General features: G+C 33.3%; 1 protein-coding gene across 3 annotated transcripts; it reads right to left on the reverse strand.

Moving 5' to 3' along the window:
- Positions 1-7362: 7362 nt before the first annotated feature.
- Positions 7363-14132, reverse strand: LOC120149610 (probable protein arginine N-methyltransferase 6). Of its 3 annotated transcripts, none has more exons than XM_039162340.1 (13): positions 13621-13766; positions 13156-13228; positions 12805-12873; positions 12340-12375; positions 11977-12042; positions 10784-10852; positions 10520-10597; positions 10261-10339; positions 10006-10100; positions 8727-8811; positions 8214-8419; positions 7876-7994; positions 7363-7780 (listed from the first exon to the last, which is right to left on the reverse strand). In XM_039162340.1, the coding sequence occupies exons 2-13, from the start codon at positions 13183-13185 to the stop codon at positions 7609-7611; spliced, it is 1104 nt and encodes a 367-aa protein (XP_039018271.1). In that variant the 5' UTR covers positions 13186-13228; positions 13621-13766; the 3' UTR covers positions 7363-7608. The 3 variants fall into 3 exon arrangements, with proteins under 3 accessions (XP_039018271.1, XP_039018269.1, XP_039018270.1); XM_039162338.1 differs by having other exon boundaries at positions 7676-7785; positions 13156-13221; positions 13621-14132; XM_039162339.1 differs by having other exon boundaries at positions 7720-7785; positions 7872-7994; positions 13156-13221; positions 13621-14132.
- Positions 14133-20714: the final 6582 nt, after the last annotated feature.

Below are 20714 nucleotides of genomic sequence, written 5' to 3' on the forward strand. Positions count from 1 at the left end.
AAAAAATGAAAAAAGAAAAAAAATAATAATAATAATAATGAAAGAAAGAATAAAAAAATAATAATAAAAGGTTAAGTTTAAAAAATATTTAAAAGTAAAATAAAAAATAAAGATAAAACTTAGGATCAAATTGGAACAAATTGAGCTTAATGAATTAGAAAATAAACTGCAAAAGAACAAATAAAAAGTTAGGGGACCAATTCACAGAATATAAAAAAATATAAATAGGGACCAAATTGATTAAATCAGAAATATGGAGGCAAATTTACAGGTAGTGACCAAATTGAACTGCGACTCAAAATGATAGGGACTGCGGAGAGGATTTAAGAATCATTTATTTGCACACTGGTCCCTCGTATATAAATGTCTAACCCAGCCTATTTTCATTTCAATCTCACCATTCACTCTCGAATTCTTTCTCCCTCAGCTGAGAGATATTCTCTCAACCTGCCCTCCCCGGTCGAATGCAGGCAACCGCCCGGTGGCCACTCGTCCGTGCCGGCAACCGCGCCGGCCGCCTTCGGTGGTGGCCAGAAGAAAATAGTACCTCCCAAACTGAGCCCCTCGGTCCCGTGAACCCAAAACCGAAGCGAAAATCCCACAAAGCCTCCTAAAACGACGTAGATCGGAGTGTAAAGGTTCGGATTTTTACCTCACCGATGATGGCTCTTCGACTCTCCCGGTGGCTCTTTGGTTCCGACGTTTGGTTCCTTTCGTTTCCGACGAACGAAATGATATTTTATTTATTTTTCTGCTTATGAGTTTCGAATGGTTTCTTGTTTTGGTTCTGGGTTTTGCTTTGGCTTTGACGTGGTTTGTTTTTTTATGGTTCAATGTTTGTATTGTTGTGATATTTCTGTGTTTGGTATGGGTTTATTGGTTCTCGGTGATCACTGTTGTGGTCTTTTTCGTGATGTTGTGGGTTTTTTTCTCTGTGAGTTCTGTGTTGGTATTTATACATCCCCCAACGGGGCTGTTTCTGGTGATGACGGGGTCGATCCCGGATATTACGGGGTTGTTCTCGGTGATCTCAGATGGTTCAGTCTGAGTAGCTCCGATTTTGGTGCTACACGCCGCCGAGATCCTCGGTTAACCGGTGACTTCAAATCTTCTGGAATGCTTGATCTCGACCGTTGGATTGGGTCAGATCCAACGGTCCAAGATCATATGCGGCACTGTGCTTGTTATCTTGATAGATTAGGGTTTTGCAACCCTAATAGACCTGGGCTGGTTGGACGTGGACCCTTATTGGACTTGGACCCTGGATCAGAAAAACAAAAAGAAATAAATAAATAAGAAAAAATAATAATTAAAATAATAATAATAATAATAAAATATAAAATATAATATATAATATATAAAAATATTTTCAAAAAAAATTATATAATATATATTTTTAAAAATATTTAAAAAACTATATATTATATATTTAAAAATATTTTCCAAAATTATATATTATATAATTTTCAAAAATGTTTTAAAATTATATATTACATGTTTTCAAAAATGTTTTTTTTAAATATATATTATTTAAAAATGATTTCAAAACTATAATATATATTTTCAAAATGTTTTCAAAAATTATATATAATATATATATATATAAAATATTTTCAAAAATCATATATATATATGTTTCCAAAAAAGTTTTCCAAAAATATATAAATATATTTTCAAAAACCGTTTTCAAAATTATATATATATTATATGTATTTCAAAAACATTCGCAAACTATATAATATATATATACATATAGATTTATATGTATAAAAAAATATATAGACGAAAATGAGTGTCTACAAGTACTAACAAAATAGGCAAATTAAAAGTCATGAATCCGTAGTCATTTGTACTTTACCCTATAATATAATGGTCGGAAAAGAGCAGGAGTGATATGTTATCAATTTTTTCATTGAGATACCACTGATTCCCTCAAAACTCTTTTGCCCTCTTCACTTTGGGCTAAATTACATAACTGACATCGTTTGTTTTTAATTTTACTTTTCTAACACCGTTCGACCAATATTTCCAAAACTAGCACCCTTTCTGCTGAGTTGGCAAAGGCGCGTCCCCGGGGACGCGCTTTACCCGTGTTTTCGCTGAGTTGGATGCCACGTGTGAAAGGCGCGTCCCCGGGGACGCGCCTTTGCCATATCAACAGACACGTGTGGAAGGCGCATCCCCGGGGACGCGCCTTCCATTAAATGTCATAAATGCCCCCATCCGTTTTTCCTAACTACCCTCCTCCTCCCCTATATAAACCCCCTCAACCCTCACTCATCTTCACACCAAAATCATCTTCCTCTCTTATATAACTCAAATTCTCCAACTATTTGAGTTTTAAATTTGTTATTAGTGGTAAGAAATTTATTTTATGTTAGTATTTTTTTAAATAATTATTATTTTTTATATTAATATATTTATGTAAATATTATTTTTTTTATTAAAATATTTATATAATTTATTTATTTAGAATTATTAATTTTTTTGCTAATTATATTGTTTTGTCTACAGTTATAATGGAAAACGAAATGCTGTTGCGATTGGATATTGATCATATCTCCAGACATTTTAGCGATATGGTAATATTTTTTAATTAATGTTAATATTTAAATTTATTTTTTTTAAAGTTATTATGAATTTATATTAATTTTTACTTTTTATAATATATATTATTTAGGATGCTGATCGTATTTTAGAAACTTTTATTAAAAATCCACGTATACCGACACCGGAACGTATTTTGCCATATTTGGCTTCTGCTGGGTTCGGGTATATTGCAACAATTATAGGCGGTTGCAAACTCGAACCTGTCCTAATTTCTGCACTGATTGAGAGGTGGAGGCCCGAGACACACACTTTTCACCTTCCATGTGGAGAGGCAACAATTACATTGGAGGATGTCTCTATGCATCTGGGGCTTCCCGTCGACGGAAATATGATGTGTGGTATGGCGGATGGTGATTGGCAATCAATGTGCATTGATTATCTTGGAGCTGCTCCGCCAGAGTTTAATGGAGCTGCGCCTTCATGTGAATAGTGAAATAATAGGTACTGATATATCTAGTGTCCCCGAGGGACATGAGTGACATAATAGGGCAATGATAATATTCTCTGACGAAATAATGGAAGGCGCGCCCCCGGGAACGCGCCTTCATGTGAATAGTGAAATAATAGGTATTGATATATCTAGTGTCCCCGAGGGACATGAGTGACATAATAGGGCAATGATAATATTCTCTGACGAAATAATGGAAGGCGCGCCCCCGGGAACGCGCCTTCATGTGAATAGTGAAATAATAGGTACTGATATATCTAGTGTCCCCGAGGGACATGAGTGACATAATAGGGCAATGATAATATTCTCTGACGAAATAATGGAAGGCGCGCCCCCGGGAACGCGCCTTCATGTGAATAGTGAAATAATAGGTACTGATATATCTAGTGTCCCCGAGGACATGAATGACATAATAGGGCAATGATAATATTCTCTGACGAAATAATGGAAGGCGCGCCCCCGGGAACGCGCCTTCATGTGAATAGTGAACCGATTATAGACACTATTATATGCAACGTATTATAAACTTTCAAAACAAACTTCAGTTCACAATCTTTCAAATTCTCAAATTCCCAAACTCTAAATTCTCAAATTCTCTGAAAATGAGTCGTCTTTCTGCTGTTGTTTGTATGATGGAGAAATTAAGGAAGCTGAAGAGGGGGTTATTTTTGAGTCAGATCATTATATCCCCTTAACCTTGAAGAGAAACATCACAATTGAGGAGTTAATCACAAAAATTTCGTTAAAGATTCGTGTAGCAGGCCAGAGAAGACTATCTTCACTTCAATACAGATTTCCTACTGAACTTTTTCCGCTCACGTATACATCATTTCAGCTTTCAAACGATGATGATGTTTCTATGATGGTTGATGCTCATATGGGGAGTTCACAATCTCTTATTGAAATGTATGCCACTTTTATTGAGGTTCGTGTAACTCGTGGTCTCTCATATTCCTCTCACTTTGGCATTGCATATCAAACTGATCAAGTTGATAGCCCGACACAACTTATCTGTAATGATTTCACATCATTAATGGCGGATCCAACGCCATATACCATGCCATCAAGTTCAATAGGAAGGCATTCATCTGCAACTGCTTATGATCTCAACCCACGTGGCTTCACCAATAATCCATATGGCAACATCTCTTCTACTTCAAGGAGCAGACATTCATCTGCCAATGTTTTCGACTTACATATGGAAATGCCAACGAGACGACAGTCTATTCACATCCCACATGATACAATGGCCTCAAGTTCAAGGGGAGGACACGCAAGCGGGAACTTATTTGACCTCAACATTGGATTATCGGAGGAACCCTCATCTCCACCAGAAGAACCTCTTCGGGAGCCAGGTGCAGATGGTGCTGAAACGGGATTATTCGTTGAACCTGACTCACCACAGTTTAACGTACATTCTGATGATGACGAGGATGACGTTCCGATAAATACAACACCAGCCGAACTTCCTGCACATATGTATGAGGCTGATTATGATGCAATGTATGAGCCTGAATTTCCAGATCTTCCTGATGTTGGCAACTATGGACTTCAATCATCAGTCAATGACGGTAATTTACATATTGGAATGGAGTTCGCATCGAAGGAGGAAGCAATGATGGCAATAAAGAGTTACAATATTCGTAACTCAGTTCAGTCCCGAGTTGATCGATCTAACACGGAGAAATATGTCTGCTACTGCGTCCAACGTCACAACGAATGTCAATGGATGGTCCGTGTATCAAAGAGGAAGAGGAAGAACAACTTATGGGAACTAACCAGATACAACGGTCCTCATACATGTTGTGCAACAGGTATAAACCAGGATCATCCCAACTTGGACTCCAACATTATTTGTCAAGCAATCATGCCCATTGTGAAGTAAAGCTCTCATATAGCTGTTGCAGTGTTGATTTCTGCTATACAGTCACAATATGGGTACACTGTCTCATATAAAAAAGCGTGGTTGGCAAAACAGAATGCCATTTGCAAACTTCATGGCGAATGGGATTCCTCTTACAACGAGCTGCCCAGTTGGTTTCATGTTGTGCAAAGACTTAATCCCGGGACAATTGTTGAGTTCGAAACTCAACATCATTACGTGAATGATCGAATGGTTCGCGATCGCTGTCAATTTTACCGAGTCTTTTGGACTTACCCTCAGTGTATTAATGCAGTCAAGTACTGTAAACCAATTGTCCAAATTGATGGTACTTTCTTGTATGGGAAATACAAGCAAGTTTTATTGGCTGTGGTCCAAGATGGAAACCGCAATATTATTCCTGTTGCGTTTGCCCTCGTTCAAGGAGAAGACACTGAGTCTTGGGCTTTTTTCCTTAAAAATTTACGTTTACATGTTGTCACCAGGGAACGACTATGCATTATTTCAGACCGAGGAGCCGGGATAAAAGCAGCAATGGACTCTTTAGGTACAATGTATAGACCTCCACATGTTCAACATCGTTATTGTGTCCGTCATATTGCTGCAAACTATTACGGAAAATACAAGAAGAACGATGAACGTCAGTTAGTCGTGCGGATGGGTATGTTACTTTTTCCCAATTTTTCTATCAATTTCTTATTACTTATTTATACTTCATATTAACTATTACATATTCCTAATGGCTTAGGTTACGAACTCTTACCTCAAATGTTTGAGTCGATGCTACAAGAGCTGTTTGGCAAAAATAAGAAGGGGTGCGAGTACATTATGGACATCAGCAAAGAAATGTGGACAAATGCATATGACGGGGGGTATCGCTATGGTCATATGACAACAAACTTGGCTGAAGCAATAAATTCAACCTTAAAGGGGGCGTCATTTACCAGTCACGGCGTTGGTCAAAACGACTTATTTTCGTTTGGGTCAACTCTTTGCAAAACTCGGTGGACAAGCTCTTACTTGGATGCAAACCGGACATATTTACCACCCAAGACTAGTAGCCGATTTACAGAAAAAAAGTGGCTACATCAAATGGGATGTTAGTTACAAATTTTTCTCGCACCCGTGAATTGTTTCGTGTAACCGAAATGCCACGTCCGCTGCAAGGGATTGAAGCTAACTCTTTCAGAGTTAATCTGCAAGAGAGGTGGTGCGATTGTGGTTTCTTTCAAGCACTCAAATATCCATGCTCTCATGTCATTGCTGCTTGCTCACATTCGCATTTGGACTACAAAAATTATGTTAATCCCGTATACCAACTTTCACAAGTTTTCAAGGTATATGAATTTGAGTTTCCGCCCATAGGAAACGAAAGAGACCCAAATGAGATTCAAACTTGGCTTACAATTGTACCAGATCCATTGCTATTGAGGGACTCAGGTCGTCCAAAATCTACTAGAATACATTGTGATATGGATATTCGGGAGAAGTCAACAAAACAAAAACGATGTGGGCATTGTAGAAACATCGGGCACAATAGAAAAAAATGTCCAGCTCTGTTATCATCATATAACCGTTAACTCTTATGTAATTAAAGTTTTTAAATGAATGTTTTATTTCTAATAATTTAATGTTATTGCATTTATATAATTTGTCAATGTATGTACACCTAAATAATTTTTTTAACTTTTAAATACATAATATATTAATATATTTATTTAATATAATATTAATATTATTAGTTATAATTTTTTTTTAAATAATAATAATTCCACCTTCTAAGTAGAGAAAATATTAAATTAAACAAATTAAAAGTTATTAAAAATTTATGTATACGATGACACATTTCATGTTCTGATTAGAGGATTAAATTTATTAAATTAAATTTTCAATAAGACTAATTTTATAAAATATGTAAGTCTTGAAGATTAAATATATAATTATACTAATTTATTAACTTATGCATCAATATTTTCGTTAAATATTGATATGAGATGACTATATTGATTGATAACATTTAAATAATTAACTGAAAATTAATAGATCGATAATCAAAATCAAAAATACTCGAAACTTGATAATTCTTACATTATAATCGAAACATTTTACATAATATATTATTAATTTATAATAATAATAAAAATAAACTATTTATTATATAATAAAATACGTGTCTGCTGAGTTGGCAAAGGCGCGTCCCCGGGGACGCGCCTTTCACACGTGGCATCCAACTCAGCGAAAAACACGGGTAAAGCGCGCCCCCGGGGACGCGCCTTTGCCAACTCAGCAGAAAGGATGCTAGTTCTGGAAATATTGGTCAAACGGTGTCAGAAAAGTAAAATTATAATCAAACGGTGTCAGTTATGTAAAAACCCCTTCACTTTGTAGCCTTTTTCAGTACGATTTGCTAGGATAAGATTCCAACACTTGTAAAGACGATGGCATGTATGAACTGAACTAAATCATAGGTTGAGGATAAATGCTAGGGGTACAGATGCCAGTCCCATAAGGCTTCAACTAGTCTACAACATAAGCTACACTAACCCCACACCCACAATCAAAGCAAAACAAATACTACTCAATTACACCACCAGCAGAGGTAATGTCAAAATTTCATCAACTTTAGTTTCAAAAATTGCCTTCATCTTTGCGCAGCTTTGAATGGTAATCAAATCACTTTTGTTTCCCAAGTCAAGAGAAGGATCACACCAAAAATACCAAGCTCGTTGGCAACTAGACACAGAAGTTGAGCTAATATGATCAGTTTGTGAAGCTTCAGTAGATAGTACCTCAAACCTATCATCAGCGCATTACGGACTCTTTTACATAGGATCTGCCACCTGAACTTCAAGTGTGAAGATCAGAAAGTTGATGAGCTACCAACACAAGGAGGGCTACACCTTTAGCTTAGAAATAATATACAACTGTTACTCACGTGAACTCGAGATGAATATTCATAAATCGACGGTTTTCTTTGCTTTGAGATAGTGTTAGGGAGCCTTCAATGATTTGATCTTGCTCCACCTCTATTGGGTCAAAAAAGTATATCAATGTCTGCAAAATTTACATACTAAACATTAAAAAGGGTACATTATAGAATAAAACCGGTATCTCCATGGAGTTGTTAGATGTTAAAAGTAAAGTTGACCATTCAAACTTTTATTATGCTCAGACCAAAACTTGCATACTTCCTAACAGAATTAAACCACTCTTATGTCAGTTGTTTAAATGTCTACAAACTCGGAATAAGCAAAACTAAAATTAGTATGGTACCTGTTCCCAATGTGTTGGAGGATCCTCTGGTGCTGTTGACAGTACAAGTGCTTCATTGGGATTGGAACGTTTCTTCCTTGGGATACCATCAACAGGATTATTATTTGATATGCCAAAAAGTAAGGGTTGGGTAGGATTATTTGTAGGAGAATTTGCTGGCCCACTGAATTCAACATCAAACCAAAATCCAAATCCATGCAGAGGAGCTGGGAATCAAGGAAGTATGAATACTACCCTTAAAATGAATAGACACATAAAAACTGCAAGGACCAACTGTGTAAATAGCATGAAACAAAAGCCTACTTAAAATGATAAATGGTGTGCAACAACTGTAAACCCAAAGATCTTGACAAGAGAAGATAAAATTGATTAACATTATAGCATGGCATCTCAATTGTATGGTTCACAACATGCACACGATGGAAATCCTTGAACAAGCAATTTGTGCACACAAACAGAAAGAAGACAACATATTGCATCCATAAAAAGACAAATATCAATGGGAGGGTTTACCTCGCATCATTGACTGGAACTTGTATCTTGTTGATACAGATTCTAACTCATGGAGTTGGATTGTATAGCAGTCCACATGCTTAACCTGTCAAGGATAATAAATTTTAATGCCACTTGATGAACAGCTTTTAGAAATATACAGTAACAAACAATGTATTAGAGCTCATAATTTGTTCATATAACCTGTACAAAAGCTGCTGGTAAAAAGAATGTCCCAAGCAACAGAATGTCAATATAATGAAGAAGCCATTAGGTTGCAACATAAAAACCATTGGTGCACTTGCGACTAATGCCTTGGCGTTATAAGGAGATTGTGGTTTCTTAGGTATAAAAGCATTACTGCCATGATAAACCTAACACTCGGTCAGGTTGATTATTAGTGCTGCTGGTAAAAGGAATGTCCCAAGCAACAACCACATGGCATTAATGAGAAACTGTTACATCAGAATGTTAATATAATGAAGAAGCCATTAGGTTGGCACACAGAAACCATTGGTGAACTTGTGATTAATGCCTTGGTGTTGTAAGGAGATTGCGGTTTCTAAGGTAAAGAAGCATAACTGCCATGATACACCTAACACTTGGTCAGGATGATTATTGCAGTGCTGCAGTTTTGGGATGCACCAGATTATAGAAGATAATATTTTTTGGCTTGAGGGTCATTTTGTCCCTGTAGTGAAACCTAAATCAGCAATTTCATACAAACTTCCTTATAATATCAATTTTTCCCTCGAACTCATTAATTTCAACTATTTTGACATGTGACCGACGTTCACCATTACGATGCTGACGTGGAAGTTAAGGATATTGACGTGACGGTCTACTGTGCTGACCATGACCACATACGAATGATGACATAGCAGAGAGGCTGAATTAATTTTTTTAACAGAATTCAAAGGCATAATTCAAAGCTTAATGGGTCATTTTACCCTCAAGTAAACTCAAATCAACAATGTCGTGATTCACACAGCCTCTCTGCCACATCAGCATCATGGACTACAGTTGATTGCCACGTCAGCATAACAATCAACACTTCAAAGGACAAAATTGATGCAATTAAAAAGTAGGGACAACATTGTTGATTTAGGTTTACTTTAGGGGCAAAATGACCCCTTAGCCTATAAAAAATCATAGGCAGGAACCAAATGTAATAAGCTACAACCCAGAAATTTCAAAAAATCATATATTTTTATTTACAAAATAAAATTTGGTCTTTCCGATTTCGAAAATAGATTGGGAAAGCTAGAGGGGAATAAAGCAAGAGAACTAGAAGACTCACCACATGTGGCCATGTCATAACATTCTCCCCTGTTATTGTCTCTACACATGGCTCTTCAAATGCACACAGTTTTGCTAATTGCAACATTGCAGACACTGCAAGACAAAATGAAGTCATAATTCAAAGTTTCACACAATCAACACAGAAACAAGCTACGCGTAAAAGGCGTGAGAGCTGCAAGTTTTAAGCAGATTAGTAGAATTTAATCACATGTATGCATAAAAAAATACAGATCTAATTTAGCATCACACTCACTATCAATTCCATAGACATTGCGCCAAAATTCAATGCTGTCTTGGTATCTGACGGGATGTGTGATGGGTGCCATGTACAACTGCAAGCAGCAAAGAGTGAAATAAACACTAAATAAATAAATTTTCATCATGAGAAACAGATTCAGCAACACAATAAAACTTCATAGGACTCAAGATTCAAGACAGCACTAAATAAACTATCAGGTTCAGCTTGCAGCAAAGTAAAATAACACTAGACTAGCAAAGAAAATGAAACACACCGTAGCATTGCAAGGAAGAATAAGGCCTCCACGTTTTAGCCATCGATCTCTAGCAGTAATAACACTTCCCAGCATGCTCTGGAAAAATGTAATGTGGATGATCACAAGTTATATACTTGATATGCAAGGAAAACAAAAGTAAAAAGAATAGAACATAAGATTCAATTGCATGAATAAAATATTGGTTCTCATCTTACAACCTAAAACAGTTCCCGGATATCTCTTAAAAATAATTTAGATATGATGAGGGATTTCAACGATCACCTCATAAAGCAGCATGTAGCCCATCCACTCTGATATTATTACATCAACCTCTTCATCAATTTCAACATCCTGTAGAAACAAAAACTAATATAAGCTTCAGACAGTTCAAGGGAAGTAAACACATTTATTAGAACAGTGTGAAGCACATGATTCCATCCCTCCCCAATCCCACCATCAAGTACAAGTTTATTGGCAGATCTTGTACTTCTACACTTACGTAGTCTACAATAGCCACTGCTTTCCTGTCTCATCCAAATAAAGATGCCAATAGCAGAAATATGGTGTCACTAATCCATGAATTTATAAACCTGAGAGTTAAAAACCAAGCGAATATGAAAGCGGGCAACCCAGTATACATTATGTGGGTCAGTGACCAATAGGTGCAAGCTTTCACCAATTATGATCTTATGATCACCATAACAATGAATGGTGTGTATATCGAGTATGAAAAAGATGTGACCATTTAACCAATTATATCCACAAAGGTTACTACAATTGTAGTCATCTACCAATGCGAGCATCCAGAAGCTGTTACTATGGCAATCACTTGTTCCAAGATCCACATTTACAGAAAACCTTCCTCATTTTATAATGAGATTTAAACAAAATCACCAGCATCCAAGCTATGTTGCACAGATTCAGGGACAGGAAAGTGGAAACAGAAATTTTCAAAATTACAGGGTACAGGTACCGTAAATATAAAATAAATTTTTAAATTCTAAAAAAATGTAAAAAGGTCATAAAAATCATTAAAATTCAATAAAATTCTTAGTAAATTAGAAAACAAAGTCCATAAAAACCCACAATATTAAAGTGCCAAATTATTAATTCTTTATGATTTTTTTACATTTTTTTAGAATTTTAAATTTACTTTATATTTGTCATATCTTTGTCGTACCCGTACCCTATAATTTTGGAAATTGCCGTTTCTCATCCCGGTATATGTATCTGCATCCGTGCAACACAGATTCCACTGACTTTAACAAGTTAAAGAAAGAAAATCTAACCCTAAGTTGCCCTACAGGCCGCTAGTCATCCCTCCAATGAAAACTAAAGGTCAATAATTCAACTCCCCTGCCCAAACTATTTATGGTCATAGAATTCAATAAGCCTGGGAAGAATACATATAAGTTCTTGTTCTTGCAACCATTTAAGGGCCATAGACATCTACAAGTTTGAGAGTAAAAGCCTACCTCAACTCGCCCATGCAATACAATGACCCTTTCAGCCAAGTTATTTGCTTTCACCACTTCGTTGGCCTGCAATCAAACAGCAAATTTTAATATAAACCAAATAGCCAGTTTCATTTCTAAACAAGAACGCAACCAAAGAAAGGTCCTGAGAAGTAAATAATATATACAATTCCACAATTTTGATTGAAAATTAGCATGCATGCTCTAATAGCTGTGTTAACCATATCTCATAATCCCAATGTTGTGATCAACGCATTAAGAAAATAAAAATGGCAATGAGAGAAGGAAAATTAGCTAAACTTTAGCATTCTCAAAAGAGAAGGCAAAAATGCCTAATATTTAAGCACTAATGCAACAAAATACCTGCACTGCAATATCACTGGCATCCACTGCATAAACCTGAAAATACATAATCACTTCAGATATTAGACAGTTGTATTTACTTGAATCCATAAACATTACAAGAATATAACTTTGAGGTAGCAAGAGAAATCTAAAAAAATACTAATGAACAAAATTGAAGTTATATCTACAGTTTCTCTTAGTCAATAGATCAATATAAGCCTACTGTCTTCCTTATGATAAAATTATAAAATTCACGAAAAGCTAGTTAGAGAAAACCTAGAGGAAATTAAAGGGGAAAAATAAAGTTAAACACAATTTAATTTCTAGCAATCACCTGCACTAATTAAATAATGCATTCTTCAGGAAAACCAGTACCACATTACATACAAAAAAACTGAGATTTATTCAATCCTCAAATATATGTGGCTGTATAACACTGTTATAAATATGTCAATCACACAATAAGAAGGTTAAAACATATACCCGTTTTGCACCAGCTTGAGCACAAAATATTGAAAGAATGCCTGTGCCACATCCAACATCCATTACAACCTGTAAGCATGGCCAAAAGCAATGATGAGGAAGAGTAATAAACCAGCTAAATAGCATTTGAAACCACCTACGTTGTTTGAGAGCCGACTGCTTTGTATATATGTGTCAATTAAACAAATATGCATTTCACCTAGGCATGAGATTATAATCTCTACGGTATAACATTGTGACAGGTGAAATACGAACCTTACAGAAAATGCAACCAAGTAAGATAAAACCAGGTATTATAAAGAAAAGAGATCAAATATAGTTTTATAACTAGGAGTACAATAATGGTACTACCTTCCCCTCAATAAAACTCTGGTGTTGCATGACTGCCGCCTTGTAAGTTTCAGTTCGAACACGATCCTGTATGCTTCAGAGATAAACTATGATCAGTATTCAGTGATTTGTCATGCATTTCTATTATTAGTTTAAAGGAAAAAGGTTATCCAATCTTGCAACTGATACCGGCTAGCAACTTTGTTAAAATTATATACAATTTACCCAAACCTGTATAAAATGTTCAACGACAAAAAGAATAATGCAATGCTTTTGGTTACAAATGCAAGATTCAACCTTGCTTAAACAAAGTCAACAAAGAAACAAAGATAATTAATAAGTAGTACCATTTCTTTCAACAATGAGCGTGAGGACATTTTTAAAAAGAAGTAAAAGAAGTTCACACAGTCCGTCAAGAAGTAACACCAAAACAAAAATGAACCCAATTAAGTACTGTGGGAAGAGAAATAACAAAAAAGAAAAGACCTTGATCATTTCTTCATGGATGCCAACGTGGGCATAAGAGTGAAAGTAGGCCTTGTCGAACTCCGTACAAGGGGGAGGGGGTTTCTGCTCTTGCTGATCGTCGTTTTTGGTGCTGGTGTTTTGGTGATTCTGGAATTCAGAATCCCTAAACCCATGGAGGTCACGAGACCTACGACGTCCCCTCCTCCCACGACCTCCACCTCGCTTCTCTCCTCCACCCGGCGGCTGCTGGTTGTTTTGGCGGTAATTATTGTATCCCGTGCTTCCGTGCATGTTTCCTTCTCTTGATGGGTCGCCGGAGAGCAGCAATTCAGGGGCAAGTTGTGAGAAGGGAGCCAACTGCAATGTTGTCGTTGGGATTTTTGTCAAAACCCAAGGCAAGGAAGCTGGTTTTCACTACTATTTGTTGACGGACCAAATCAAGAAAAGGGTTACGGCCTTTTGCGGTGCGTTTGGAACAGCTGGTAATGAAATGATTAGGGCAAACTAAACTAATCCATTTTGACCCAAACCCAAAATATTCATATGTTAAATTTAAATTCAAATTTCTCATTTAAGTCAATAACTAATCCAAACTCAAAAATAAATCAAGCTTGAAATGAAATAAATAAATAAATAATTTAAATAATTTAAATTTTAATACTTTATTTGATAAATTAGGTATATTATATGATAGGTTCATAGTGTAACAATATTATGTTTAAATTAAGAGTAAACTACGTCTTTAGTCACACATCTATTCTCATAGTTCCATTTTGTTCATCTCACTTTTCTTTTCAAAAGCAAATCTAAAGTTATGTTTTAATTTTGTTTTGTTTACTTGCCATTAAAAAAGTAATAGTGATGATGATGTGTCACCATAAAGTAATGTCACATCATCATTGAAAAAAATAAAAAATTTATCACGTCAGTAATTTTATTTTTTAACAATGGTTGACTAAAACAAAACAAAAATACACCGTTGTATTTGATTTTAAAAAATAGTTGGATGACCAAAACGGAACTACAATAATAGGTGAGTGACTAAATACATAGTTTACTCTTAAATGTAATATGTTTCGGTCACTCTCTATGTGAAAAACATGCTTGTGTGCCTATAAGATATGACTAAAATATTAATTATATACTATCACGTTATTATCATAACGGTTAATGTTGTGTTTTGTTACCTTAAAGTTACTTTTGCTATAAAATAAATTTAAGTGTCACATTGATTTTTTTTTCAAGTATTAATAAATTTAAGTACCTTAATGTTGCGAATTATATGTATCTTTTTTTTGTCTTCTTGATTTCAAAACTTCGTCTTGACTAATTCGGACCGATCTACGTCATACATCTAGTTTTGGTTGGTGAGTTTCCCAACAATTTTTTTTTTCACATACAAGGATTCGAACTCGAGACCTTGCTTACACGATATTAAACTACTTATTACTTGAATTAATCCTTATTGATATTTTATGTGATTTTTTTAATATAAGGTTAAGTTTATAAGATATTTAGAGATTTTAAAGCATCAAACTTAATAACCGTAAACACAAGATATAAAACGTAAGTTGTAATTCTTCTATTAATAATGACCTGAGATGACTAAAGTTATAAAATTTATCTTAGGGTCTCGTAGAGTGATTAAAAATTTTATGCATTTAAAAAGTATGCATACATGATTTTGTTTGCTTATAAAATATATTGTTGGACAACCTTTAAAGAATCTCTACAATATTGGTCATGTCAAGTCACTACTGATGGTCAAGGTTTGTAAGAAATATATTATATTAATATTGCAGATGAAACTATATATAAGATATTTTGAAGACTGTTGTTTAGTGCTAGTTAAATGAAATGTTTGTTTTACTTGACATATTTTAGGATTTTTTTTTTAAGGATCGATGTTATTTTAATGATTATTTTATAGAAAAAAAGTGTGATTAAGGGTTAGAATTGTTTATAATGTTTTGACGAAATACTTTTTCGTAGGACATGAACTTAAACATACAATAAAGAAATATAAACTAGTGTTATTTGAAACACAGAAAAAAAATTACAATATGGAATATGTATCATCATTGACCTTCGAGAGGTCCTTATAGATATCGAACCCAACCTGACACAACCCGAAATAATATATTTATTAAAAAATATTATTTTTACTCAATAAAAATAAGGATTTAATTGGAAAAAATAATATATATAGGGGTATTATTGTAATTATCTCTAAATATAAAGGTAAAATTATATGTTTTTATCGGGTCGAGTCGAATCATGTATTTTCACCCTAAACCTAAACCTGATCTGACCTGAACTCAATTTTAAAAAAAAAAACAATCTGACCTGATCGAATCGGGTTAGGTCGAGTCGGAACCTATTAAATTTAGGTCTCATGTCCATCCCTACATAAACTCAAGGTATAAGTGGCCTCCATGAACCCTCTATTAGAGACTCAGTACAAGAATTACAAATTGCCTTTGACATTTAAATTTATTATAAGAAAATATTTTCGAAACACATCTGGATTAATTTCAGTTTTCATACGATGGACACTTAATCTGGAAATACATATTATCAAAATTCACCCCTAATGTTTGACTGGATAATTAATTTGATCTTTATTTTTTTTTAACATTTTAACATCTCATGTTTCATTTTGAGTCAAAATATCTCTTAATTAAAGTATATACTTATAAATAATTAATATTAATACCTTATCATGATGTATCAATATTTATCTACTTATATTATATTCTTAGACCTCAAGAAAATATTATAATCTAACGTATACCATAAATAATAACATATGAGACCACATCTAATAATTAAATTACCATAATCTTTAACTAAATTACCAAACTAACATATCAAACTATGAAACTACTAACATCACTAGCCATGATATCCATATTAAAGACACAAACTACCACCAAATCCAATATAAATCTTTTATATAAGAGTATGAACAAATGGAACCAATTACTTTAAAGATCAATGCATTACATGCCACAATCTTAAGGTGACGTTTGGTTCGTTGGAATGTTTCTGAGGGAATTGGAATCTGTGAAGGAATTGAAATCCAATTCCATATTCTGTTTGGTTCGCAGACATGTCAGATAAATTTGATTTCAGTAATGTAAAATGACAAGATTGCCCTTCTTATTTTTTTGGTTTAATTTTAGTTTGTTTTATAAATTACATGTAGCAATATATTATAAATTTTTTTAAAATAAATTAAATTTATTGATTGATTATTCATTTCAATAAATTATAAAAATCATGCTAATAAACATCATAAGTTAAAATCATCCCAATTAGGGATGGCCATGGGTTGGGTCGGGTCGGGTTTTTGGTCGACCCGACCCGAGAACAAGGGAACCTCCATCCGACCCGACCCGAATATATGAATTAGAAACCCGACCCGACCGAAATAATAAAAAAAATATTTTTATTCAATAAAAACATTGACTTAATTGAAAAATATATATATAGGGGTATTATTGTAATTATTCCTAAATATATAAGGTAAAATTATATATTTTTCGGGTCGGTATTTTTCACCCTAAACCCAAACCCGACCCGACCTAAATAAAGTTTCACCGACCCGACCCGACCCGAATATATGAATTAGAAATCCGACCCGACCCGAAATAATAAAAAAAATTATTTTTATTCAATAAAAACAGTGACTTAATTGAAAAAAATTATATATAGAAGGGTATTATTGTAATTATTCCTAAATATATAAGGTAAACTTATATATATTTTCGGGTCGGGTATTTTTCACCCTAAACCCGAACTCGACCCGACCCGAATATCACACTTAAAAAAACGACCCGACCCGACCAAAATAAAGTTTCACCCGACCCGAATATATGAATTAGAAACCCAACCCGACCCGAAATAATAAAAAAATTATTTTTATTCAATAAAAACAGTGACTTAATTGAAAAAAATATATATATATATATATATAGGGTATTATTGTAATTATTCATAAATATATAAGGTAAAATTATATATATTTTCGGGTCGGTATTTTTCACCCTAAACCCGAACTCGACCCGACCCGAATATCACACTTAAAAAAACCGACTCGACCCGACCAAAATAAAGTTTCACTGACCCGACCCGAATATATGAATTAGAAACTCAACCCGACCCGAAATAATAAAAAATATTTTTATTCAATATATAAATAAGTTACCAAAAGATTGATGATGGTAGTATGGTCAAATTTCAATTCCCTCCAACAAGGGAATTGAATTCCATCATAGAACGGATGAAATTCACTTTTCCTCATTTGATGGAAAGTTGAAGCAATGAGGGATTCCAATTCCCTTGGAAAACTTGAACCAATTTACCAAACATGGGAAAGTGGTGGAATTCGATTCCAATTCCCCCTACTGGAATGTTTCTGAGGGAATTGGAATATGTCAGGAATTGGAATCTAATTCCATATTCTGTTTGGTTGGCAGACATGTCAGATGAATTTGATTTCAATAATATAAAATGACATAATTGTCCTTCTTGTTTTTTGTTTTATTTTAGTTTGTTTTACAACTGACATGTAGTAATATATTATAAAAAACTTAAAATATTAAATTTTCATTTTATTGATTGATTATTCATTTCAATAAATTATAAAAATCATGCTAATAAACATCATAAGTTAAAATCATCGCAATCAAAATATGTTAATAAGTTACCAAAAGATAGAGCAATATTTCGATACATTCCAATCGGAGTATGTTAAATTAGTTACCAAAAAATATGCCAAAAACTATTTTTATTCAATATATGAATTAGAAACCCGGCCCGACACGATACGAAATAATAAAAAAATTATTTTTATTCAATAAAAACTTGACTTGATTGAAAAAAACTATATATAGAGGGGTATTATTATAATTATTCATAAATATATAAGGTAAACTTATATATTTTTTTCGGGTCGGGTCCGGTTTTTTCACCCTAAACCCGAACCTGACCCGAATATCACATTTAAAAAAACCCGACCCGAATATCACACTTAAAAAAACCCGACCCGACTCGACCCGAATATCACACTTAAAAAACCCGACCCGACCCGAACAAAATAAAGTTTCACCCGACCCGAATATATTAATTAGAAGTCCGACCCGACCCGAAATAATAAAAAACTATTTTTATTCAATAAAAACAGTGACTTAATTGAAAAAAAAAATTATATATAGAGGGGTATTATTGTAATTATTCCTAAATATATAAGGTAAAATTATATATATTTTCGGGTCGGGTATTTTTCACCCTAAATCCGAACTCGACCCGACCCGAATATCACACTTAAAAAACCGACCGACCCGACCAAAATAAAGTTTCACTCGAACCGACCTGAATATATGAATTAGAAACTCGACCCGACCCAAAATAGTAAAAAAATATTTTTATTCAATATATGAATAAGTTACCGAAAGATTAATGAGGGTAATATGATCAAATTTCAATTCCCTCCAACAAGGGATTTCAATTCCCTTGGAAAACTTGAACTAAACATGGGAAAGTGATGGAATTAGATTTCAATTCTCACCAATTCCAAGGATTCCAGCAAACCAAACGCCACCTAAGAGTTTATAAACAAAGAAATTTGTATTGGAATAATTAAAATGGATTTAAGAGTCCTTAAATGCAATCTCGATATATCAAATTATCAAAATAAACTCTTACAAAACCATTAAAATAACATAGTGAGCTTGAAAGCACAATTAGGGACGGACACAATAATTTTTGTCAATGGATACGAACTTAAAAAATTATATCAAAAATTTAAGGAGTGTAAAATAAAATAATCAATAAAAAAATACCAAAATTACCAAAAATATAAAAAAAAAATCTTAAAATTTTCTAGGGGTGTGGATCCTGAGCACAATAACATAGTCAAGATAAAATGAAACACAAAATTACATAAATTTAACTTTATTATGTATCTAACAATTGCCATGTCAGAAGACTGTTGAAACGAGTACGCGAATCATTGCTCGATTTGCTGTTTCATTTCTCTAGGGTTAGAAAGTGACTAATCATATAATATAGGAACGCAATATATATATATATATATATATATATATATATATATATATATATATATATATATATATTAAAATTGAATTAAAATATGAAAGTAGATTAAGGCGGTGTTTATTTTCACTGTGCAAGCTCTTCAAACCACTTATGTCTGCGTCGCGCAGACAACGCGCATACATTAGGTTTCGCAGACTGTTTGTTTTTTAGAAGACAGAAGTTCTTCCAACGTCTGCGCGAGCTCTTCTTGGTGCAGACTTGATTTTATGTCTTCAAAGATCTTCAAACCTCTTCAAGAACAATTATAAAATATAGTTATTTATTAAAATAATTTTAAATAATTTAATAAGGTTATTTATTTTAAAATAATTTATTTTAAAATAATTTATTATAAAATAAATTATTATAAAATATGGATTGATTTATTTTAAAATAATTTATTTAAAATAATTTATTAGTATGGATTGATTTATTTTAAAACGTGGATTGATTTATTTTAAATAATTTATTAGTATGGATTGATTTATTTTAAAATATGGATTGATTTATTTTAAATAATTTATTAGTATGGATTGATTTATTTTAAAATATGGATTGATTTATTTTAAATAATTTATTAGTATGAATTGATTTATTTTAAATAATTTATTAATATGGATTGATTTATTTTAAAATATGGATTGATTTATTTTAAATAATTTATTTGTATGGATTGATTTATTTTAAAATATGGATTGATTTATTTTAAATAATTTATTTGTATGGATTGATTTATTTTAAAATATGGATTGATTTATTATTGTAGTTGTATGGATTGATTTATTTTAAATAATTTATTATTGTAGTTGTATGAATTATTTAAATTTCAGTATTGTAAAACTAAAATTATTTAAATCTCAGTATTGCAAAACTCTTTTAAGTTTAAAAAATCAGTTTATTTATATTTCAGTTCATTTTAGCAGTCTGCAAACGTTAAAAAACAAACAGTCTTCTTCTTACAGACTGTAGACTTTTGGTACACATCTTCTGCTGCAGATGCCTGCAGATGT

This window comes from Hibiscus syriacus, unplaced genomic scaffold (assembly GCF_006381635.1).
Source record: "Hibiscus syriacus cultivar Baekdansim isolate YM2019G1 unplaced genomic scaffold, ASM638163v2 tig00111008_pilon, whole genome shotgun sequence".
Classification (NCBI taxonomy): Eukaryota; Viridiplantae; Streptophyta; class Magnoliopsida; order Malvales; family Malvaceae; genus Hibiscus; species Hibiscus syriacus.